We start from the raw sequence: 23,194 nt of genomic DNA on the forward strand, positions 1-23,194 counted from the left end.
ACGACAGTTCCTAACTCCGTCGCTCTTATCTTGTGAGTGCCAGGCCCCAATGACTTGGAAAATATAGAACAGAGCATGGCGATAGTGTAGCGGCAGATTAATCACAGCAATCGGAGCAGGGAGCATCCTTTCAGGTGCCTTGATGATTGTGTCCAAACCTGTATCCGCAAGAAGGCTGCACTGTTCAACAGCATCTTGGGAGCGGTCAATGGAATTGCTTTTATCTGTGGATTACTGCTTAGTGGTGGAGAATAAATGGTATTGCTTGGAGAAGGTATAAATTTGCCTTTCATAATGTATATGGCCTTTCGCTGATTCAATGTTGCACAGATTAATCCTATCATATCGGCTCCTATCTTTGTCATCGTGTTTTTATGGTACACTTAAAAACATCTCGTACGATCTCAGCATCTCCTTTATTCGTCGTGACTCTCCGAAAAAGAATTGCCAAGATCAGCACTGAAGGATGAATGGTCGTATTATTCCTCTCTTTATCGTGTTTGAATCACTCTGGGTCTATTTATCGCTGTCCAAGTGCGAAGATATAATGAGGCAATTGCGCCGATGAGGATCTCGACGCAAAGAAGCATTGCATTTGGAATTTTCGTCTCGTTCTGCACCTCTGGGACAGGATGCATTTCGGAATACCATGTTGGTCACCTTCGGATTATTTTAATCATCTAGGGCAGAGCTGATTAAATATCTTACTTGCTCATCTTGCTTCGGCAATCTAAGAGTTGTCGGCTATATCTTCTGGAGTCAAATTACTGCCCATCGTTACCGCTGCCGTTGTTTTTCCAGTCTTGCTAGTATTTTTACACCCGTGGTTGACTACTACGTCCCTTTCATGATTCTTGCATCTGTCCTCCTCGCAGTTGGCATGGGTCTTCTTTCGGTGTGCAAATAGCCGTCTCCGATGCGCTAGGTTCTGCCCTGTCAAGTTCCTATCGGTGTTGACTAGGATGTGCCTTGCAGGAGACTGTTGCATCAAAAAACATTCTGCCGATTAAAGACGTGCCTACGGGTGAATATCTGTTCGTTTTGTCGCAGACATTAGGCAGCACAAATCACCAGCGGTTGACACCATTTTCTTGACCTCGCTTCCATCAGCCATCGCTAACGTCCCCAGAATTGGTGTCTCCTTCGTGCTTGATGTAGGAGCTACGAGCTACGAGCTTGCAGAAGCACGTGTCCGTTAAATGTTTGGGCCTTGTTTTGAATGCCTATAATCGCGCCATTGTACATACTTGCTACCTGCCCATCGGGCTGGCAGCAGATTTCATCATAGGTGGCATTGGCATGGAATGAAAACATGTAGCCTCAGAACCGGCAAAGTGAGAAAATGCATCATAAAAGTCTACGTCTTCGCGTCAAACAGATCACTCCAATAGTGATAGAAGGGGGGTGGAATAATCGGGTTTGACGGTGTTGTTTTCGGCAAAACTACCCTGACAATTATGCGAGTCAATTGGCTCCAATCCTGCTTTTCTTTCGATACTCTATATCACAGAATTCTCTGGAAAATCCAAAATTCATTGTTGGCCTGGAGAACTAAATGGATGACATAATCGGCTGATCAGATCACGTTATTGCCGAGGCTCGGTGGACCACGATGCTTCTCATCTACCCCATCTTGATTACTACAAGTGTATAAACTCAACCGATGAGATTATCCTGTGTTTGAACGTTTTTCTAAATTACAAACTTAATTGGCGGGGTATTGTGTTGCGAATTCCCCGCATCTAGATCACATTCAGCCTCCGAGATACTAGAGTATCCCAATTTATTCATTAAAGCTCGCCATGGCTACACAGCTGGTGCCGCTGCCGGAAGTAGAACGACTGAGTGCGTCAGTCTTGAGGATATTGGGAGGAAACCCAGGAAAAGTCGGTAGCAAGTTCATTTCTATGCATATGATAAACTGACCATAATCTTGCGGACTTCAGTTTACTTTACAAGGTAGATCAACTTATCTAGCATTCTGATGAGCGAACCCGTACTGAAGTTATGTATGATAGGAACAAATACATATCTCATTGGTCGCGGGCCACGGCGTCTGCTGATCGACACTGGAGAAGGCCTTCCTCGATGGTCTACCCTCCTCCAATCCGTCTTGACCGACGAGAAAGCAACTGTCCATGAGGCACTGATTACGCACTGGCATCACGACCATGTCAACGGGATCCCCGACTTGCTTCGAATCTGCCCTCAGGCTACTGTCTACAAGCACCAACCGAGTGACGGGCAAGTAGATATCTACGACGGACAGGTTTTTAAGGTAGACGGAGCTACGTTGAAAGCCTTTCACACTCCAGGTCACGCCGTGGACCATATGAGTTTTATCTTCGAGGAAGAAGATGCGATATTTACGGGTGACAGTATGTTTTTCACTTCTATGGACTGGTGTTACAAGCGTGGGATCTAACCGAGTTCAAATAAAAGACGTTCTCGGCCATGGAACTGCAGTCTTTGAGGACTTGAATACGTATATTAGCAGCTTAAACAAAATGAAAGTGGCAGTCTCAGGCCGCGCCTATCCTGGTCATGGGGCAGTTATTGGAAGCGCGACGGCGAAAATAACCGACTACATCAAGCATCGCCAGCAGCGAGAAGACGAGGTATCGCGAGTGCTTAAGTACGGCACAGTGGACATCGATAGGTCGTCACCCAACCCGGAGCAAGTCTCCAGCTGGACGCCGATTGAGCTAGTCAAAGTCATCTACCGAGGCGTGCCCGAGAGTCTTCACCTGCCGGCTTCGCATGGGGTAACGCTTATATTGAATAAACTGGAGAACGAGGGCAAGGTCAAACATGAGGGCGCGTCGGGGAAATGGAGCTGGAATACACAACGACCAGCTTTGTAAGACAGCGTTGTTTAATTTATTTCTGGCACTCACCACCATGATCTTTTTATACGACGACCACGCCCAGCATCGAAAATACAGGCCATGACACACCAGCTATAACAGTTCTGTAGTCAGCAATAATATTGTTGTATTGTCTATAATTAATAGTCCTATTATGCACAATATGGCAATTAGCCGACGGTGTATGGAGACGGTTAGGCGGGGCGGGGGCTGCGGCCAATAACGACAAAACCTGCAGGAACACCACTGCGTGTGATCACTAGTCCTCCTGCGCATACTAACTGCATAGTACGTGCTACAACGACTGGTTATTATATATTATACTAATATTTGCAGGCGCTGGAGCTGCTACTGACAAAGCATCAGCACCGCCTGTTTGGCTGGCTAGGAACAGCGCTGCCGCATCCACCACCGCCCAGCCCATGCCCCTCCAAACCGCTGTTCCGCCTGCGGAGTCTCTCGTCTCCTACTGTGTACATACATATCATTGATGCTTTTCATGCCACCCCTCGATGAAGCTGCCATTGAGGAGCTTGCTGCTTGACATCTGGCACTATCCATCCACCTCCACCTCCACCATCTCCCTCGCCCTCGCCATCGCCATCGCCGTCACCGCTGCCACCTAGACCTGACCAGCGTCACCACTAGTCTGGTGAGCACAGGAAGACGTCACTCGCTGCTGAGTCTTCTGCTTTCTGGGTAAATACATGTATTTGTTAATGCGATCCCTTTTTTTGCTTTCTCCACGCGCCCTCCGCAGTCGTGACGATTACACATTGGAAATTTTGCTGCTGCCCCAGTTTTACCCGCTGCATTCCTTGTTTTAATTGCATTGCATACACATGATGAATCTCATCGATGCGGTCATCCCCGATGGATCGATAGTTTGACTGACTGTTGCAGACAGCTATAGCTACTGCTTTTCCCCTTGCACCTTTTGCCCGTCAGCTCAAATAGACGCCGCCCTTGCTGGTATTGATTCGTGCGCGCGCCACCACAGTCGCTCTTTAACCAGCGGTCGGCAGCTTGAAGCGGACTGAGATCAATCAGTGTGTCTCGCCACGATGCCTACAGCTGAAAGCCCGCAAAACGACGATTCGAGATTACTGCTCGTTTCCAACCGATTGCCCATCACAATCAAGCGCTCGGATGATGGCAAATATGACTTCTCCATGTCGTCCGGCGGCCTGGTCAGCGGGCTGAGTGGCCTGACCAAGTCGACGACTTTCCGCTGGTATGGCTGGCCGGGCCTGGAGGTTCCTGAGGAAGAGATCCCAGTGGTGGAGAAAAGACTCAATGATGAGTACGGGGCGATCCCGGTCTTCATTGATGATGAATTGGCTGATCGCCATTACAATGGTTTCTCAAGTGCGTTCCTTCCATCTACGATAGTAAGATCATAGCATTGACAAGCGACTAATTGGATGGTTGCTTGCAGATTCTATCCTATGGCCGCTGTTTCACTATCACCCCGGTGAAATCACCTTCGACGAATCTGCCTGGGAAGCATACAAAGAAGCTAACCGCCTGTTTGCACAGGCCGTTGCTAGAGATGTGCAGGATGGGGACCTCATTTGGGTTCACGACTATCACTTAATGCTGTTTCCGGAGATGCTGCGGGAGGAGATAGGCTCTTCTAAGCAGAATGTTAAGATTGGATTTTTCCTGCACACGCCATTTCCTAGTAGTGAAATATATCGGATTTTGCCTGTCCGAAACGAGCTACTTTTGGGTGTTTTGCATTGCGATTTGATTGGCTTCCATACCTACGACTACACTCGCCATTTCTTGAGCAGCTGCTCACGCCTACTGTACGTATTGCTAGGTATATAAAGGTTGTGGTGGCTAATGAATCTAGTGGATTAATGACTACGCCAAACGGTATTGAGTTCCAAGGCAAAATTGTCGCTGCAGGGGCGTTCCCCATCGGCATCGATCCCGACAAATTCAAAGAGGGCCTTCAAAAGGAAAAGGTTCAAAAACGAATTGCAACGTTAGAGCAGAAATTCCACGGAGTAAAACTCATGGTTGGAGTCGACCGATTAGACTATATCAAAGGTGTTCCGCAAAAGCTGCATGCGCTGGAAGTTTTCCTTAGCGACCATCCGGAATGGGTTGGGAAAGTGGTGTTGGTGCAGGTTGCAGTTCCCAGTCGACAGGATGTGGAGGAATATCAAAATTTGCGAGCTGTTGTCAATGAACTTGTTGGTCGTATCAATGGCAAATTCGGTGCGTCATCTTCACTTACCATACTTATAATAGACTGTTAAAGCTAACTATTCTATAGGCACTGTCGAGTTCATGCCTATTCATTTCCTGCACAAGTCGGTCAATTTTGACGAGCTCATTGCGCTGTATGCTGTCTCAGATGCTTGCATCGTCTCTTCCACCCGAGATGGCATGAATCTCGTTGCATACGAGTACATTGCCACGCAACATAACCGACACGGCGTGCTAGTTCTCTCCGAATTTGCCGGGGCCGCCCAATCTCTCAATGGAAGCATCATCGTCAACCCATGGAATACCGAAGAACTCGCCGGTGCGTACCAAGAGGCGGTTACGATGAGCGAAGAGCAGAAAGCACTCAATTTCTCAAAACTTGACAAATACGTTTCTAAATACACAAGTGCGTTCTGGGGCCAGTCATTTGTTAACGAATTAAAACGTATCTCGGCGCATTCAAAACAAAAGGTTTCACTGAGAAAGGCCTCAGTGCTGATTCCAGGAACATCTGCACCGTTGGCCAATGGTAATGATCAAGCCGATGATGTCGTTACCATCTCTTCGGAGGAGGACGTTCCCAAGGCTTAATGTTCTACTCCTGGCTCTATTTAGATGGTACAAGCTAAAGAGCTAAGAAGATCGATACAATTGGTAAACGGGTGGCGTCTGGTACGGCATGTGCGGTTGTATTTTGGTTTGTTTTCAGTTCGTATTGAACACTTATTGCATGATATAATACAAGATTTATCACTACATTCATACCTGGCACTGTTCATACTGATTAATTACCGTATGGGTGTGTGGTAGATATGGGTGTATATGGTAGCTACATGGTGAAACATGATCTATGCTCTACATAAAAAAAAAAACACGCTATTCTCACCTCTTTATTATCATAAATCCATAGAATACGTAAATTATCAATCAAATATCTCAAATATATCGGGATGGTATTGGGTGGACGACATAGCTTGCGGATGCAAACAGTGTAAACAGCCTGGCGGAACTAAAAAGACTTCAAATTTGCGGAGTCCAAGCATCTCCGTCTTAAAGAGCTCAGGTCAACAGCAATCGCATTCACCGTTTCCTGAATCTAGAATTCGAAACACCAAAGGCGATCCATTATTCAGAAGTAATATCTCTGCTCGATTTTTCTTCTCCCACTCTGCCGAATACGAAAGTACTCTCGCCGATACGAAGTGTGAACCTCCTGGTCGGCCATTCAGGCGGATAGCACGACTTGATTGCTCCTCGATCGATCCATTTGGAATTGACGGTCGAGAAACTATCCCAGAATGCCACCAAGTAGCATGGCTCTACGCAGCCTCTGGCTTTCGTCGCGCTCTTCCATCCTGTCATCCACACCAGCCACCCGCTACGCAACCAGAGTTTCCCTTCCACAGCGCCCTCTCACCACCTCACGACCGATTCTAGCTGTCAACAACAGCAACAATGACCACCCACCCTCATCCACATTACCCCAGGATACCGCCCCCGAAACCGCAACCGAGGAAGAACCCACACCCTCACCATCCACCCCAACCGATGTCTTCCCTTCAAACATCACTCTCCCGCCTCTACGCCAATATCCATACGCCGTCAAAGTCGGCACGGTGACCTCGGTCGGCCTGATGGAGAAAACTGTGCGCGTCGCATACCATCACCGCAAATGGGATCGGCATATCCGCAAATGGTACCCCAAGGTCACCACGTACCTTGTTTCTGACCCGCAGAACTCACTGAGGGAAGGTGACGTGATTGAGTTTTCGTCGGGCGCGCGCAAGTCGCCGAGAGTCAGGCATGTGGTTGATAAAATCATTGCACCGTTTGGCGAGGGTATTGACCAGCGACCACCGGTGTTGACGCGTGAGCAGAGGGAGGAGTTGGATGTGGAGAGGAGGAAGACGAAGATATCGAGACGGATGGAGAGGGCTGCGAGTGAGGCTGTGGAGCAGGATGGGGAGGCGTTGCAGGGGGAGGAGATTGAGGGGCAGAAGAGACGAGTTTTGGAGAGGCAGTTTCATGTTGGGAGGATCAAGAGGTTGGTTGAGGAGAGGGTGAATACGTCGGCTGTTGCTTCGTAGCGTCGGTCTGACCTTTAAATTCTTTTGTTTGTTCAATCTTGCTAGCTTGTATACTACAGAACCCAATGCATTGTACAGTAGTGCTCGGAACAGTGGGTTAGATTCGTATCAAGATAACAATATATCAAATTGATGTATTGACATCGACAAGTTGACATTTTGACTACGTAAACTGTCTAATATCCATCTGCAGCAAGATGTTGAGATTCCTAGATTGTAATGAGCGATTACTCAGTAGACAGCTAATTCGCCGGCCCAGTATCAATTGATATTGATAGCCACATCATAAACTTCCTTCATAACAGCTGATACATATACATAATATGATCAACCGCCCCTCTCTCCATACTCCTTCGCCCAATCCTCATACCTTTTCAACCCCTCCTTGCCCACACTTGGCCGTATAGTGAACAAACTTGCTTCAAAATCTTCGAATCGAATTGGCCGGATCTGGTCCATAGGTGTGTGCAGGAGTGCTTCGCCTAGATTACGTAGAGGGCCCATGGCGGCGTCTTTGGCAAGAGCGGTGATGTCGGAGCCGGAGAAGCCTAGAATCATTAGTATGGGGCATATTTTCATGAGTTTTAGAGATACGATGCGAACCTTCAGTTACTCTGACTAGTACTTCGATATCTTCGTCCGTCATTTCATGCTTCTGGTGACTCAGAAGTCTTCGGATTTGTTGCCCCCGTACGTGGTTCTCAGGTAAAGGGATGTATTGACGCCGCACAAATCGGCGGCGTGCGGCTTCGTCGATGTCCCAGGGAAGATTGGTAGCTGCTAGTACTAGCACACGACTAGGATCGCCGCCGTCCTTTCTGGTGTCTTGCTCTCGTCCTGCTGCTGCACGCTGAAGATCAGACCATTGGATTAGAAACTCTGTTTTTGAGCGTCGCGAGGCCTCGTGTTCGGAACCAGATGATCGAGTGGATAGTAAAGAATCGATTTCGTCAACAAAGATAATAGAAGGTGCTAATGCTTTCGCAAGTCCGAATAAGGCGCGCACGAGCTTCTCGCTTTCGCCATGCCATTTTGATGTCAGACTAGACGCTGACACAGAGAAGAAGGTCGATTTGGACTCTGTTGCTACTGCGCGAGCAAGCATCGTCTTTCCAGTACCCGGTGGGCCAAACAACAACATACCTCTCGCAGGCTCTCGGAGACCCATGAAGAGATCTGGTCGGAGGAAAGGGTACACGACAGCCTCTTTAAGCGCCTTTTTAGCAGGTTCTAACCCAGCAATGTCATCCCAATGCACCACGTCACCTCTAACAACTATATCATTCAGAATCTGTCGAGCTGCATTAACATCGATGCCTTTTGGTAGCTTTTTGATGATATCCCGGAAACTCTTGTCTCCTTCTGTTTCAGAGGCGCTATCTCCCGCCGAGTCTTGGTCACTTGAAGGCGGCGTGACTCTTGGTTTTGGAGGAACAGCAGCTTTGGGCTTTCGTCCCGCAGCAGTTCCACGGGCAAGATTCGCACCCGACCTTTGAGTACGAGTCGGTTCGTCTCCACTTGCAGACGAGGTCGATTCTGTATTTTCAACAGCAGAATTCAATTTGCGGGGTGTTGATTGTGATTTAGGCATTGATTTCTTCGGAGACTGGGATTCATTCTCAGCTGCACTTAGTGTTGGGGTCTGGGTCGCGGAGGCCGATCGATTCATCGGCATGATACCGACAGGTTTGCCAGAAGGATGCGGGTTGGAAAGGTATTCTTTACGATATACAGGGTATTTGGAGGGAATGAGCGGCTTCGTCTGTCTTGACACTGGGGGTTTAAAGGTCGGATCAATTGTTGGAGCTGGAGCTAGAGCTGCAGCCGCAGCTGCAGCATCTAGATTTCCAGCAGTTGGTTGCGGGCTGTATGCAGGTGGAGCTGACGACTGAATCTGGTCTGGATATTGTGGCTCCCGCCAGTTCGAGCTGAGAATATAGTCAGAAGCAGGCACAGGCTTCCGTTCCCGTTGTCTAGATGTTTCTTCGTTTGGCCGTGATTTTGGTTTCTCCTTGTCTTTACGCAGCTCGGAATCGCTAGATGTACTATTGCGAGGGTTTGCCGATGAACCATCCCCAGAAAATCCCTGCCCAGTCGTTCCCCAAGCCAGACCTGCCGCCTTTGAAGCTGCGGGACGTGTGGTTCGGCTGGAAGGGCTCTTGGGCTTTGGTTTCTTCGAGTCTTTCTTCTGGCGAAGCGTAGTAAGCATTATCTTCCGCCTCTCAGGGCTCGACCCACGAGAGGGCTCCTTGACAATTGGTGACGAGCCCGGAACCGGGGACGGGGATGCCTTCTGGCGAGCCGCCTCACTACTAATCTTCCGCTCTAGAGACAGAGGACGAGGAGGCGGCATACTAGTACCGGCGGAAACAGCAGGAGCGGACAATTTTGAAGCCACTGCCGGTCTCACAGGCAAAGGAGGCGGCTTGGACAAATCCATGTAATCAACAGCCGGTATAGTACCGTCCCCAATCCACCCGGGAGTACTGCTATTCGTCCCACCAACACCATTTGACGGTCTTTTCCCCTTCTCCAGTTTTGGCTGTCGTGACGAGAACGACGACAGCGAGGGGGTTTGTTGTTTCGAGTCCTTATTCTCCTCGGGGTTCTCTTCGGACTCCTTCCTACTCTCCTGCAATGCCTCTAGCAGATCGACTCGTTCCTTGCATTGTAGCTCCAGCTGGCGAAGGGATTCCTGCAGTGCCTTTTCGGTCTCAGATTTAGGGTTGTAGTTGGCAGGCACGCGATAGGCATTGTGATAGTATATAGTTTCGAGAGCGGAGCGCCACGATCGAAGAGCCTCTGCCTCGTTGTTCTGTAGTCCAAAAACGCACGTGAGCTGGGTGATTCATTGTGAAAGAGCAAAGCATGGATAGGAACACTTTGTCATTGCTTGCATCAGATAACACGTACCTGGCCCTCAAAGTAAACGGCAGTGGAGCACATCAAGTAGCACTCGTCATACGTCTTCTGCATGGAAGACGAGGGCTTTGAGCGCATCATTCAGGGTAACGGGCGGGGAGGTCAATCCGCCATGCGACCACCGACTCATGAAACAGAGAAAAGGCGCACACAGGAGTGCAGACGGGGGAGGGCAGACGAGGGGACGAGATGAGACTGTCTCAGGCTCAAGTCATTGATATCGCAGTGCTTACTGCTCAATGTGACTGGAGAAATGTGGCTGAGCTGCGTGGATCATGGACGTTGACATGCAGTTGACTAAATGGTCGGTCCAAGCGGCAATGTGGAGGTTTACACTGGAGTGGTGCTCTCTCGCGTGACGTCGTTGGCTGCCATGGTGAGTCGCTGCCCGATGCTTCTTTATTATATATGTGTATATTTTATATATTTTATTTCATAGAAGGATTCCGATATTTTTACTGGATTTATTGCGAATATTCTATTTTATGGTTGTCTCGCTGTGAACACACGGGGCGTTGGGCGTTAGTGACGTAGTTTCTATACTACTCACACTAAGCACTAAGTACTTTAGAACTACTACCGCATGATCTTCAGCTAAGTCCAAAGTCGACGTATCTCCTTTCGCTCAACTATTCCAGTCGACTTGCAATTACTAATTACCTGTGATGATCGGTGTCTGGAAGTGCTGTACCACATCGCATATGCGCTCCTCTCTTCTTCGTATATCTATGATTACAAGGCCCAAAGACTAGAGAAAACCCGCAGATAAAATAGATAGGGAAAAAACACAAGCCGCCTTTTCCCAGGTTCAACGCCGGTTTAACAAAATCCCGGGAAAACAAGCGATACGTGAGAAAGACGTTCATGCTGAAGTGTGATGAAGACGCCCTGAACAATGTTGTTAAACCGTAGAGACTCCCAGAAAAATAAGGTGAAACCTCTCCAGACTCGAGGGATAAAACAATGTACAATGCGGAACCCAGGTCGAAAAGTATGCCAAATTGAAGCGTAGCCGTGGCTACTACATAAGTTGTATAGATGGTTGAAGAGGATTCGATTCAAAAAGTCGTCGCCGCTTTATGGTGAGAAAATGAGGAGGATGTTGTTATGTATTTATTTGTCGGTCATTTGGTTTTTGAAATAGGCCTTGGCCATCTCGTAAGACGTCCTGGATGATTGTCAATACTAACTAGACCAAAACACGCCAACAGTCAACTCACCAGCAAATCGCTGTGCTGGGCATGGTAGAAACAATGCGAGGTCGCATGCCACGAAGGAATCCCTTCCATCCGAATTGGCGCTTGATGATAGCCGCAGCATTAAACAGGCCTCGGGCACTGCGGATCTCCTGGTCCACTGCGAGACCGCGAGTCTGGAGTAACGTCTTGATCACGTCGAGAGGAGTGGTGATTGCAGCCGCAACGGCACCAGCGAGACCTCCGGCAATGCAATGAGTGAATGGATCGTAGTCTTTCTTGGGGTTTATGAATTTCGATATCGACTCGTATGCCACAAACTGGGTCGCAGTGAATGGCACAGTCATACAGAGGGTGGTGGGATAAGAGACGTAAAATGCTTGGAGTCCTTCCGTTCGGTAAACCGACCTCGCGCATTGAGCGATAGTCTTATGAACGGAGCCATGAACCTGCATGCGCTGCTTGATAACTGGTAAAGTCAGAAATCACTACTCGTGTTATCATCGAATAGAAGAGACAAACCATCAAATGGATTCATGAGGGCATCGCTGGCAATCGTCGCACACGCTCCACTAAGGGCTGAAAGAGATTAGCACCCACCACCGATGAATCTGTCACAAAAATGATGATTTTGCTTACCAGCAGCGACCGGGTGGTGGCCGTCGTCCGCATTACCACCCGCCAGCTCCTTGACAACTTCATATGTGCCAAAGTACACCGCATGTGCAGGACCTGCATTAACACATCAGTATTCCAAGTCAACCACACTCAGACCGAGAATCGCATACCAGCACCAACTATCACACTCGACACGCCCTTCCATAATGTCCGCCATCCCTCAATGCGATAAATCGTCGACACTGCATTCGTGATACCGGTATATAGGCCTCCAGTAGACGGATGTAAAATCTGCATTCGAGTCTGCACAGGCGAACTCGTCAATATCGATTGAATACAGCATACTTTCACGAGGGACACCCAACATACCTTTAATAAATCGACAGGGTACATAACAGAGTGCTCCTTCATTGCCAAGTCAGTTCCGAGGTTCAAGCCGCCACTTTATCAAGTACATCCGAGGTGAGAAAAAAAAACATAACGTACCGCTATTCCTGCGAAAGCACCGGCGAGCATGTTGTGGCCGAGACCATAGTTGGAAGGAAGAGCTTCATACCTGGTGGAAAAATAAAAATCAGCGTCAGTAGTCAATTCGCTAAAGCTTTGGATTGATGTGATGGGAATAATGCAGGGCCGCACGAAGGACGCAACACATACTCGTACTCCTGCCCTGGGATTTGTTCCGCCATTCGAGCCGAAAAAGCTCAGAAGGCGCAGCCGGAGCCGCAGACTGACTCTAGAGCACGAGCGATTAAAAGATGGGACAGGCTGAAGCTGTGGTGGTTTGTCGAGATGCCCGCAGTCGACACGACACTGTTCAATCGGGAGTCGGGAAGGCCAGGGATATAAAAATTGGATCTCGTCAGCAGTAGAAGAGAGGAAGAAAAGAGGGGGTAGAGCTAAGAGCGAATGAAATTGAATGGTATGGCGAGGAGGACTGAAGATGCAGAAGAGACGGCAGCAATCAATGATGATAATAAATTTACGGACTGCTTGTGGCGGGATCGCTCGCTGGTTGGCGCTGGCATTGGCGTCGGCGCCTGGGCTGTCCCGGACTCGGCTCAACATTATTATTCATCTGATATAGTCTGGACTCTGAACCCTCCTCATACGCCTTTTTCCATTCTTTTAATTTTTGGAATGGTTGAAATTGCTGGAATTATTGCTATTGTTTATACTATTCTCGAGAATAGCATTTACTCAAATGTCGCCAGAGAGTCGCATTCGATGAATATTGATATTAATAATATCTCCTGTGGTTACGCCCGAGCCTCTTTAACACCGAACGGTGATATATCCCTCGAAAAGTGAAAGGCCGACCCCGAGCTCCTTCAACGCCAGTGTTGCAGGTGCAATAATAACAATTTGCTCGGATTTCTGTTAGTCAAGCCAGTTGGGTTAGTCTACTACTGGGACGGCTCTGCCTAGCAGAACGACAAGATCCGCGCAAGACCCGCGGAGCGGCCTGCGGTCCGATTACGGAGCTGAAAAATGCGACCATCCGTGTTCTCAACACTTATATAATTGATATGCATAGTACAGTTTACCAAGTAGTGAAGTCTTCGTCTTCGTTTGAGGAGGGAAATAGTCATGGTCACGAATCGTAAAGAAATTGAGAAATGAGAAATGAGAAATGAGAATCCATGCTCGCTGACATACAAAATGAAACAACAAAAGGACGCAAATATCAACGTGATGATCAAGGCTCCAGTCTTAACTCTTAGTAATAGATCAACTGACCCCATGGCTTAGGAAGGTCATGCAAATATCTTGGTCTTCGGTGGTTATGGTACGAGTGGAAATAGGTAAAGAAGGTGCGGTGATAGGGCGCAAGGGCGCCACTAGAGCTTCACGTTGAATTCCCATTCACCTATTCGGATCAGCATGACGTCTTTAAGTAAAGGAATGGAATGGATTACCTTGCTTGAGATTCTCTGCAGTATCGCTCAGCAGAATAACCCGACGCTTGTTGCAATACGCTGTCTTGTCGAGGATGTCCACCTTGAGACCCGGAAGTTCCGAGACCGGTTTCTCGAACATCTCGCTCAGACTCTCGACTGCCATTTCCAGATCCTTCTGGTTATCTTCAAAGATCTCGGTAAGATTATTGCGGGCGAGGTAATAAGCAAAGGCATAGGTCCATTTCAGTGTTTGGCGGCACTGTTGTAGCGCCTGTGACGCTGTGTCCAGGAACTGCACCTCAATCCACGACATGCCGGACTGCGACTGTAGGCTGGTCATTTTCTTTTCTGTCTTGAGATACAGGTCCTTGTCGAGTTTCGCCGACTGTTCGTGGTTAGCGTATCGGTTGTAGTAATGCAGATAGCGTTCAAGAGACGCGCGAGACCGGGCTTGCGCATCGCGGGCTTCCGAGCCGGATTTTTCTGTATAGCGGTTGCAATTGTACCAGCTGGTGCCGTGCTCAGACCACAGGCCCATGCACATCCAGCAGAACTCGTACTTGCACTTGCGGCATGTCATGTGGTTGCAGCCGCCGTTCTTCTCAATCGTCGACAGGCACTTGGGGCATTCTTTGGTATTTGCGGAAATCCAGTTGGCCGTTTCGGAATCGTCTTCGCATTTCTTCACCCACATCTTAACTAGCGAGCATGGCGGTGGCTGGTGATCGTTCAATCCGCATCCGAAGCAGAAACTATGCTTGCACGCACAGTGTACAGTGGGAACAATCTTGTTCAGATCCCGCGCTTTGACAGGACAGTCAATGGCGAATTCGCAGTTAGGCGCGGGACACCATTTCAGATTGTCTTTATCGTCGACATAGGTTCGGGTTAATAGCGCATAATATCTGCTGCGGCGTCAGCTAGTAGCCCTCAGGATGTAAATTTAATCGTACTCACCTTTCTTTAAGATCCTCCGTTACCAGTAGTCCAAGCGACTTGGAGTCAACGATCCGATGGCAGTTGTCCTGAGGGCACTGAATCCGAGCAGCCTCGCCTTCTTCCTTGATCTTCTGCACGAGATAATGTCTAAAGCAATCGACACAGAAACGATGCCCACACCGCATAGCATATGTCTGCAGGTCGTCACCATCCTCACAACAAATCATACACATAAACCCTGGAACCACCTCCGTTGCGGGATTTCCTTCAAAGTTCTGTCCCAGCCCGGCTTCCTCCAACGTTTCTTCTGGTTTATCCATATACGACTCGATCAATTTCTCTCTATTCCATCGTGCGAACCGCAGCAGAATGCCAGCCGACTCTGGGGGAGGCCGATAATCGACGAGACCTCGTTGATCTGCAGATTCTGTTCGCGATCAATATCGCCGGGACTGAGCACCTTGAAATCCACCTCATATGGCTTTTTGCTATTCTGAACAAGATCTTTATCGTAGGAAAACCCAGTGTCAAAGTCGTCTCCGAAATCTAGAGTAAACAAGCGCTTGTCAGTGTTTGTAATATAACCATCAGCATGTTAAAGAATCGAAATACCTTCACCGAGACTCTCATCATCACTTCCCTGGGTACCCAGAAAATCATCCTCCCGACTCGACACATCGGTCATGAAATCATCGTCAGAATCCATACTGCCGTTAGTCGTCGCGGGTGTGGCGATATCCGATACCCTCTTTCTCAGCGAAACCGGATAGCTTTTGAGGCCGTCGATATCTTCAGTCGTAGACTTGGACTGCAGCAAATCCTTCTTCTCTTCTTCTTCTTCTTCTTCTTCTTTTTCCTCCTCCGCCTTCGTCACCGCACGTGTCGTCTTCCCAGGATTTGTCCGTTTCGAGGCCGTCGATTTTGTCTTGCCTAGCTTGACTGCTGGTAGGGGAGCCTCTCGCTCGTCGTCCTCGGTGGCCGCCTCGACGGCCTTTCTCTTTCTCGTTTGAGGAGGCGTGGTGAAGGATTTCCTGGGGATGGGCTGGAGCAAATAACGAGAGGCTAGACACAACAGTCCAGACTGGCTGTGATGACGGCAGTCACGCACAGGGAGGCGGTGGAGGGGGGTGGTGGTGGAGGTAATAATACGAGCCAAGAAAAGACGAGAGCGTCAGTGGCGGACAGGACAGCTGATGGCTGATCAGAGGCAAATGCAATAGCAATAAATCATAAGCAAGCAGGAACGGCGATAAAGCAGGGAGACGCAGCGCCGAAGCCGATCGATCACTAATGGGAATGCCTGGCGGCCCCTCGGCCCCTCTTTGGATCAGGCGTTGATTGATCGTGCTACTAGTGGGCTGTGCTAGCCAGAAACGGCACTGGGGCGGTGGGGTGGCTTGGGGCTGGGACAGTCAGTATATTTTATGTATATTTTATTTTGAATGAGTTTTGAGTATTGAATTGCATATACGCATATATCTATAATACGTATGTGTATATATATTAAGTTAATAATATTTAAAAGTGCAAGGCTGAGTCCATTTGGTCATGTCGATCTCAGTCATTTCTGGAAATTCAACATTGATTAGGAAACCCCCGAACTAATCATTACAATGAACGCTTAACTCTATATTAGTCCACAAGAATAGTATTGTATTGTATCGTCCTGTCCTCGCAAGATAAAAATAATATACGAATCGAATGAGCTTTTGACGATCGTCCGGCTCGGAGCGGGCCTTAGTCAAGCTGTTTTTTTTAGAGATGATGTCAGCCAAATATCCTCATTATCGTCATCTGTATTGTGTATTTTTTTTTTGGTTGAAAAACAGAAATCAGGACAGACATTGTCTGTTAAGGTGACAATAGTCCCAAATTATACAATATGTCTCGTGATGCGCCCCGTTGGCACGTCAACCATTCATCTCATCTCGGATTTTGTCCATGTACATTACTATTTTTACCGTGACAACCGACACTTGCTAGACATGCACTTTTAAGAAATAGAATTATCTACTCCTCGTCACTCTCTTCCTCTTCTTCCTCCTCATCGCTCTCCTCCTCTTCCGATGCGTTGGCCAACCAGTCCACGAACTGCTGCGTCTGGCTACGCACCTTGCGCATTTCCTCTGTACTGCTCGACCGCTCATCCGCCCACCACGCCTCGTATGCCTCCTCCTCGACAACGTCCAGGTCGTAGAGCTCCTTGGCGGTGAACAGCAGGATCGTGTCGCCCTTGGGACGGTGTGCCAGGTCCTGCTGAATCTGCAATAACAGGTCGACTTGATCAGGCTTCTCGTCCTTGTCCTTGTCAAATAGACTACGCTCCACAACCTCTTTGTACTGCGTAAAGACCCCCTTGACGGCGTCGCCCGCGCCCTTCCCGGATTCAATCAACTGGGCCACGTGTTTCATGAATGAACTGGCGACGGCGCGCCGGACTTGCTGGTCAGAGGCGTTCGCGCTCATGCGCAGACTGACCAACTCTAGCTGTACTACATCTGCAGAGACGCCATCACGCAGGCTGTCGAAGATATTCGACGATGCATCGTGCTGGAAGTGGTCGTGGTCGTCCTCGTCTTCCGAGACAGACGTACCAAAGCTGTCTGTTTGTTGCCCCTGGTAGTAATCATCGTCTCCAGAAATTTCGCTTGACAGAGTCGAAATAGACTCGGTGGATAGGGATAGGTTCGCCATGTTGTAGACTGACACAAGTTAGTATGCTGAAGATAAGGCAATAGTATCGAGCGGAGTAGAGTAAAGTAGCATACCTAAGCCAGAAGACACACTGTGGTTGTCGTCTTCGTCCTCGTCCTCGTCTTCCTCTGGTGAGTATTCATAGCCATGTCCATTTTCTCCAACAACCTTCGCGTCATTGGCTGGAACACTGCCATCCTCGCGAGGAGCAGTCGTAATGCGCGTACCACGGCTCACAGTCACACCACTAGAGATCACCACACCGAACGAGAGAAGAGAGTCCGGTTCAATTGTGCATTTACTGCTCACGGTGACTCCTTCACCTATAATCGCCTGTCGAATCTCCGTATTGTCTCCAATAACAGCGCCGTCCCAGATATAGGCTCCATCAAGAACAACATTCTTCCCAATCTTACAATTCCTCCCCAGCACCGAGTTAGTCACCGTCGTCTTGTCGCCAATACTAGTTCCCTGGCCGATCACCGTCCGTCGTCCGATGACACAAGACCGAGCCAGAATAACTCCCCGCTCTTGGTACAAATTCCCTCTTCGAAGCTCATACGTATGACCTGGAAGGAGGTTCGTATCCGGACACAACGGATAAGACCAGCGCGAGATGACATCCCTGGAGACTGCATCGTAAGCCTTCAAATTCCTGACTCTAGCAGCGTAGTGATCTTTGATAATATGCGTGTGAATCGTTTTCCCATTCAGTTCGTAATCTTTCAGCACGCCATGTAGGTAGTGTTTTCGGGGCGCTTGGTAGTCGAAACTATCAGACCACAAGCTCAATACATCAGGCGTGCATATATCAATACTGCAATCAATCAAGTCCTGTCGAATATCGATCTCAGCATGCGAAGTAATCAACTCAGCATCGATATTCAGCCGAGACGAAGATTTATGATGGTGATCAATTTCCTCATAGTGTAAACACCGATCCTTAGTCGGATCAATCACAAAAACCGGCGAAGCAGATGATGCCTTGGTGCGATGTTGCGTACCGGCTTCCCGCAAGACCATAGTCATGATTGCCGATTTGTCGATTTCTCGGCGAGCCTTGTGTTTGGCGAGCACTTCCTCGATGGGGAGGTTGCTGATGACATCTCCGCTCACTGTGATGAAGTCACCGGTTATCAAGTGCTTGCCGTCGAGATCACGCATAACGTCGCCGACAGAAGTAGCGGTTGATTTCAGGAAGGTGAATTTTCGGAATGGCGATGACGATGCTTTCCATCTCGAGGCACTACCAATGTGTCAGACAGAAAAATTAACCCAAGTTGTAAGGCAGCATACGTAATGTATTTTTCCAGCAAACTAGAATGTGCTCCACCGTAGAGGAAGACTTCTTGAACACCGGCATTGGCAAGGAACTCGAGGGTGTACTCGATTAAGGGAGTATTCGCGAGCGGTAGTAAACACTAAACCGTCAGCCATATACATGTATATCAAAAATATTGACATACCCTCGGTCTTTCCAACGAAAACGGCTCGAAACGAGTTTCAAAAGTATCAGCAAGAACCTAGCCAACAGCCAGTCAGTAATCAATAACATAGCTCTCCAACCACGCAGAATACATACAACAGCTTGCAGAACCTCTTCAACCTCCTCTGCAGTGTTTCCCTTTTGCTTCCCTGAGGCTCCTCCAGCGCCGCCACCTTTTTGCTTCGGACCCATCTCGTCCTGCGCAGAGAGCAAGGTTCAATATGTGGAAGCTCTCGAGGCTCGCCGATTGTTTCGTCTCGATTTTCTTTTTTATCGAATAATGCGGGGTAGTTGGAATTTGACCGTGGACCAAAGATATTCAGTGAAGAAAGAAGAAATCCTGGTCGCGTCTCTGCAAGCAGTATCCGACCCAGTAGATATGAAGCTAGCCTAGCACAGCCAGATAGGCAAACATGAACCGACGAGTCACCAAAATGTGACTGCTGAACGAGAGGGATCACACACAAAAGCGCGGGACGGTCTGCCGGCAGAATCCCAAATGCAGGCTAGCGCGGATCTCAGGGCGGTCAGTGAAGGCGGTGAGGAGCGAGTGAGCAACACGGCGCAGGAAAGGCGCAGGAGGGCCCAGAACGCAACAGACTCTGAGGGCTGCGAAAGGCCCGGACAACGACAGGCGTTCTAGACCGCCCCCCCTGGTTCCTGTCGAACAGGGGCTTGTACAAAATAAACATTATTAGCATTCTTATTTTAGCAAGTGACGCGAAAAAAGAAACGAGCTCGGTGGAGAGCTGGCCCGGAGTTACACACTGCTATCTACCTACTACCTTGTAGTGCTATTACTACATAGAATAATATACTACGCACAAGGTGAAGGAAGATGCAATGACTTATTGGCGCAGGCTGTAAGGCGCAATGCGCATTATTTTATCAAGCCACAAGTATTTGTGGTAGAATGCGGCTCTCTGGGAGCTCGAAAGAAGCCCTAGCTAGAAATATGCCAGGAGTACAATAATTGACCAACACATTATAGTCAATGGGTCGATCCTTGACAGGTACAACCAGTAAGAACAGACAGAACAGAAAGAAATGAACAAGAGAATGACAGAACCGCCGTAATGGTCGATAAGAGTCATAAGCCAACTGTCAAGAGGTATACACGTGCCGCCCCTACCTTTTAGGACTGGAAAAAACAAAACAGGTCATTACCGCCAGTATGTCCCCTTTCAACAGAGTAGTAATTCCAAATGGTATATAAATTATATATGCAAAGATAAGAGAAAAGAGATTCCACAAATCGTGTCAACGCCGAGAACGCCCGCCCGGCAGATGTACCAAATCGGATGCGATGAGTTCTCCCCACCAGAATGTTTGGTTTGTAGTATGCATAGAATTGGAATGAAAGAATGTAGCGCAAATCAGCCGTTCTGTTGACCCATGATTTGCGGGTTCTGGTATAACCGTTGTCGTTTGGTATAGGCGGCAGGATCTTGCACGCCAGATATCTCAGAAATCTGTCGCCGGTGTGGCGGCCGAACAGCAGCGGCTTGGTTGATGGTCGCTTGGGGTGGTGCATATTGCACTCCATTTTGGTCGATCGCAAATGTTGTGGGAGCTTGAGGAATTTGCTGCATGTACGGTTGCGGTACCTGTTGTACATTAAGATGGACAGGTGACATGCCTTGCAGTTGGCCCGGCGATTGCCAGTTGTTCATCGGCGTCGCCGGTGACTGTCCAGGAGAGCTGTCTTCTTTGATCGACTGCGCCGTCGAGGTCTGCGTGGTCATCGGCGTGGCCGACACCGCATCAATCGTTGGGGGAATGGTTTTGAGGTGAACCAAGTGTTTCTCGAGCATATCAAGCAGACTCTTGCGAGTAAAGGGCTTCGGCAAAACGTCATCCATACCTAGAGAGTTTAGTACTATTTGAAATTATCCGGGCTAACAATACTCACCGTGCTGGAAGTACAGCTGAATATCATCGCTACGGATATTCGATGTCATCGCAATAATCGGTGTACGATCTGTTTGACGGATGAGATGGCAGGCAGATACGCCGTCCAGATTAGGCATAATGATATCCATCAGAATCAAGTCGTAGCTTTTGCCTGATTGAACTTTGTTGACAGCCTCTAAACCGTCATACTAGAATATGTTAAAAGAGAGTTGAGCTGAGCGATTGCAGTCAAACTCACGGCATATTCAATTTGACATTGGAAGGAGCCCAAAAACTTTCCGCCAATCTGTCGACATGTATCATCGTCCTCAACAAGTAAGATGTTTGGCTGTCTGATCCATCCTGGATTAACGAGTGCGCTCTTCTTTCGGTTATCCGAGAATTGTTGTCTTCGCGCCTCACCAGTGTCGACGGCTAATTCCTTTGGTGGCGGAATAGAATATGGAATGTTGTTCACGTGTTCACTGTACATCGGGTCAATACCATTGGTTGTTCCTACAGGATAGACGACAGTCTCCAATTCTCCGTTCATCTTTGGATAGGCGATCGACGCACTGGATCCGGCCGAGTTTGGTGCGCGGATGACTCCGTTGCGTGCTGTGGCAGCTAATGGAGGTGTAGAAATCACTGGCTTAGCAGGATCATTCAAAGGTTCCATATGTCCAAGATTCGTATGCATCTGTGAATTCATGTCGTTCAGAATCTTCGATGCTGTCTGTAATGGCGATGCAGGAATATCGTCGACTGGAACGGGGTTGACACCATCTTGGCTGGTAAAGGTGCCGTTCGCACGACTCTCGCGACGGTGCCGAGCATCAACTGTGATCAAGTAATTCATAAACTGGTGGATGACGCATTCGTGTTGTACAACTGTTTTTTGCGTACGCATCACTTCTTGTAGAAGCACCTGCGAATCGACGGTTAATTGTGCATTGCGATCAGTCAGTTGCTGGATTTGCTGTTGTTGGGCGATGATCTGAGAGTTCATCAAATCGAATTGTTGGGATGGAATAGCTTCCTCGGTCATCTGGGCGGCTTTACGCGGCGCTGGCGCTTTCCTTCGAATATTATCCAACGAGTCCTTATTGTTAGCCTTGAATTCAGGGTGCTTAAACTCCCAAGCCTATGAGCAGCTGGTCAGCATTGGCGGGCGGCACTCCAGTGGGCAGTGTAACTGACATTCGGCCCATAGGGCGACTGGCCGGTTTCCTCGTTGTTCTGGCGGACCTTGTGAAAATCATATTTATTCAACTGGCGAACAAAACTGGCAAAGTTGCTGTGCTTGAAGTGTTTAGGAAGAATGGATTTTGTGAACTTCTCGCACTGTTGCGAAGCCGAGGCAATCAGTCTTGCGAGCCGAGAATTTCGACAGGATGACCACGCACCTCTAACACGACAAAGCTGTCATTTTCATCGCCCCATCGAACAATCTCCGAGTATGACGGGTCTTCCAACATTCTGCATTCACATCTCAGCACCGGTCGATCCACACGCGATGGGATCCAAATGGCGACGGCTGGTAGAGAGGCAACGGGAGAAAACCTACTTGTATAATTTCCGCACCTAGATATAACCATTAGCAAAGGCTCAACGACATTGGCAAGCAACAGATGATCACGCACAAAGTCACTGGAGTTACCAGCGCCGCTGGCATTGGAAGACTGGACGTCCATATTGTATATCGTCGACCCCGTCGCAATGCGAGCGGCGTGAAAAGCGCGTCCAAGGCGCCGGCGGCGGTCGACGAATCTGCGATGCAGGATCTTCCCTGAATGGAATTTTGTCTCGGCGCGGGCGTATGACTAATAATAGAAGCGCGCGATGATGCGATTATTATTGTTATTCAGTAATAATAATAATTATAATAATCGTCTATCGATAGGTCGCAGCGGGCTGAGAGTCCAGAGGGGAGTCTGGTCATGGAACAGGTTCTACCGTTCTGGTCCGGCCGCGGGCTGGCTTAGGCTTGCTTGCACAGGATCGAGCCGAGCCACACGATGATGGGACGCAAGGAGGGGAATTTCCCGACCAGGGGAGGTAAAGAACGGGCCTGGAGAGGAAAGAAAACGGCGAATGGCACGAGCAGCTGCAGTCAGAAATCGGCGTGCATGCAGGTTCTGGCAGCAATGATGATTCTCGGTTTTGGCCAAGAGGGTGTCGAGAGAAAGTGGTGACTGGTGCTGGTGCTGGTGACTACTGGCGGGTGGACTGACTCTGGCCGGGGGGGTGGTTCAGCCTAACTGCTAAGGCTCGCCATCGGTTTAGTCTGTTCTTCTTCTGCTGTTATTAGTTGAGACATTCAGTCAAGACAGAGGGCCATGTGGGGCGTCTTTACACTTTACAGAGAGCC

At 48.8% G+C, this 23,194-nt stretch overlaps 9 protein-coding genes across 9 annotated transcripts; 4 read left to right on the forward strand and 5 right to left on the reverse strand.

The window, feature by feature from the left end:
- The first annotated feature begins 1,422 nt into the window (after window positions 1-1,422).
- BGW36DRAFT_103094 (putative metallo-beta-lactamase domain protein) lies at window positions 1,423-2,887 on the forward strand. Its single transcript, XM_046209178.1, has 4 exons — window positions 1,423-1,886; window positions 1,947-1,959; window positions 2,019-2,378; window positions 2,443-2,887. Exons 1-4 carry the CDS (start codon window positions 1,803-1,805, stop codon window positions 2,862-2,864), a joined length of 879 nt encoding a protein of 292 aa, XP_046075080.1. The 5' UTR covers window positions 1,423-1,802; the 3' UTR covers window positions 2,865-2,887.
- A 1,044-nt stretch (window positions 2,888-3,931) lies between these two features.
- BGW36DRAFT_290110 (putative trehalose-phosphate synthase/phosphatase complex subunit Tps1) lies at window positions 3,932-5,678 on the forward strand (the record flags this gene model as incomplete). Its single annotated transcript, XM_046210738.1, has 4 exons — window positions 3,932-4,235; window positions 4,306-4,678; window positions 4,726-5,096; window positions 5,155-5,678. 4 exons carry the CDS (start codon window positions 3,932-3,934, stop codon window positions 5,676-5,678), a joined length of 1,572 nt encoding a protein of 523 aa, XP_046075081.1.
- A 932-nt stretch (window positions 5,679-6,610) lies between these two features.
- BGW36DRAFT_257585 (uncharacterized protein) lies at window positions 6,611-7,162 on the forward strand (the record flags this gene model as incomplete). The annotated part of the gene is made up of 1 exon (XM_046210035.1): window positions 6,611-7,162. A coding segment is annotated over one exon (552 nt), but the record flags the coding sequence as incomplete, so codon positions are not given.
- Window positions 7,163-7,501: 339 nt separating this feature from the next.
- On the reverse strand, window positions 7,502-10,177 carry BGW36DRAFT_289113 (P-loop containing nucleoside triphosphate hydrolase protein; the record flags this gene model as incomplete). Its single annotated transcript, XM_046210633.1, has 3 exons — window positions 7,502-7,722; window positions 7,778-9,989; window positions 10,088-10,177. 3 exons carry the CDS (start codon window positions 10,175-10,177, stop codon window positions 7,502-7,504), a joined length of 2,523 nt encoding a protein of 840 aa, XP_046075083.1.
- Window positions 10,178-11,209: 1,032 nt separating this feature from the next.
- On the reverse strand, window positions 11,210-12,599 carry BGW36DRAFT_289896 (putative mitochondrial carrier protein; the record flags this gene model as incomplete). The annotated part of the gene is made up of 8 exons (XM_046210710.1): window positions 11,210-11,264; window positions 11,317-11,761; window positions 11,815-11,871; window positions 11,932-12,024; window positions 12,081-12,213; window positions 12,280-12,315; window positions 12,397-12,466; window positions 12,568-12,599. The coding sequence occupies 8 exons, from the start codon at window positions 12,597-12,599 to the stop codon at window positions 11,210-11,212; spliced, it is 921 nt and encodes a 306-aa protein (XP_046075084.1).
- Window positions 12,524-13,512, forward strand: BGW36DRAFT_103204 (uncharacterized protein). Its single transcript, XM_046209179.1, has one exon. The coding sequence runs from the start codon at window positions 12,820-12,822 to the stop codon at window positions 13,219-13,221; it is 402 nt and encodes a 133-aa protein (XP_046075085.1). The 5' UTR covers window positions 12,524-12,819; the 3' UTR covers window positions 13,222-13,512.
- Window positions 13,513-13,751: 239 nt separating this feature from the next.
- BGW36DRAFT_394534 (RING finger protein) lies at window positions 13,752-15,456 on the reverse strand (the record flags this gene model as incomplete). Its single annotated transcript, XM_046217924.1, has 5 exons — window positions 13,752-13,780; window positions 13,830-14,716; window positions 14,769-15,130; window positions 15,160-15,296; window positions 15,363-15,456. 5 exons carry the CDS (start codon window positions 15,454-15,456, stop codon window positions 13,752-13,754), a joined length of 1,509 nt encoding a protein of 502 aa, XP_046075086.1.
- Window positions 15,457-16,330: 874 nt separating this feature from the next.
- BGW36DRAFT_445289 (putative translation initiation factor eif-2b epsilon subunit) lies at window positions 16,331-19,122 on the reverse strand (the record flags this gene model as incomplete). Its single annotated transcript, XM_046221668.1, has 5 exons — window positions 16,331-17,452; window positions 17,519-18,690; window positions 18,741-18,865; window positions 18,911-18,967; window positions 19,027-19,122. The coding sequence occupies 5 exons, from the start codon at window positions 19,120-19,122 to the stop codon at window positions 16,761-16,763; spliced, it is 2,142 nt and encodes a 713-aa protein (XP_046075087.1). The 3' UTR covers window positions 16,331-16,760.
- A 1,184-nt stretch (window positions 19,123-20,306) lies between these two features.
- On the reverse strand, window positions 20,307-22,517 carry BGW36DRAFT_290024 (putative stress response transcription factor SrrA/Skn7; the record flags this gene model as incomplete). The annotated part of the gene is made up of 6 exons (XM_046210724.1): window positions 20,307-20,794; window positions 20,843-21,032; window positions 21,083-21,967; window positions 22,024-22,167; window positions 22,230-22,302; window positions 22,453-22,517. The coding sequence occupies 6 exons, from the start codon at window positions 22,515-22,517 to the stop codon at window positions 20,307-20,309; spliced, it is 1,845 nt and encodes a 614-aa protein (XP_046075088.1).
- Between the last annotated feature and the right edge of the window lie 677 nt (window positions 22,518-23,194).

Source organism: Talaromyces proteolyticus (assembly GCF_021365285.1).
Source record: "Talaromyces proteolyticus strain PMI_201 chromosome Unknown BGW36scaffold_3, whole genome shotgun sequence".
NCBI classification, from domain to species: Eukaryota; Fungi; Ascomycota; class Eurotiomycetes; order Eurotiales; family Trichocomaceae; genus Talaromyces; species Talaromyces proteolyticus.

Excerpts from the sequence above, each read along its gene's own strand:
- BGW36DRAFT_103094 (XM_046209178.1), top strand. The coding sequence starts at position 1,803 with ATGGCTACACAGCTGGTGCCGCTGCCGGAAGTAGAACGACTGAGTGCG. Across the intron at positions 2,379-2,442 it reads TGCGATATTTACGGGTGACA|ACGTTCTCGGCCATGGAACT; the intron begins GTATGTTTTTCA and ends TTCAAATAAAAG.
- BGW36DRAFT_103204 (XM_046209179.1), top strand. The coding sequence starts at position 12,820 with ATGAAATTGAATGGTATGGCGAGGAGGACTGAAGATGCAGAAGAGACG.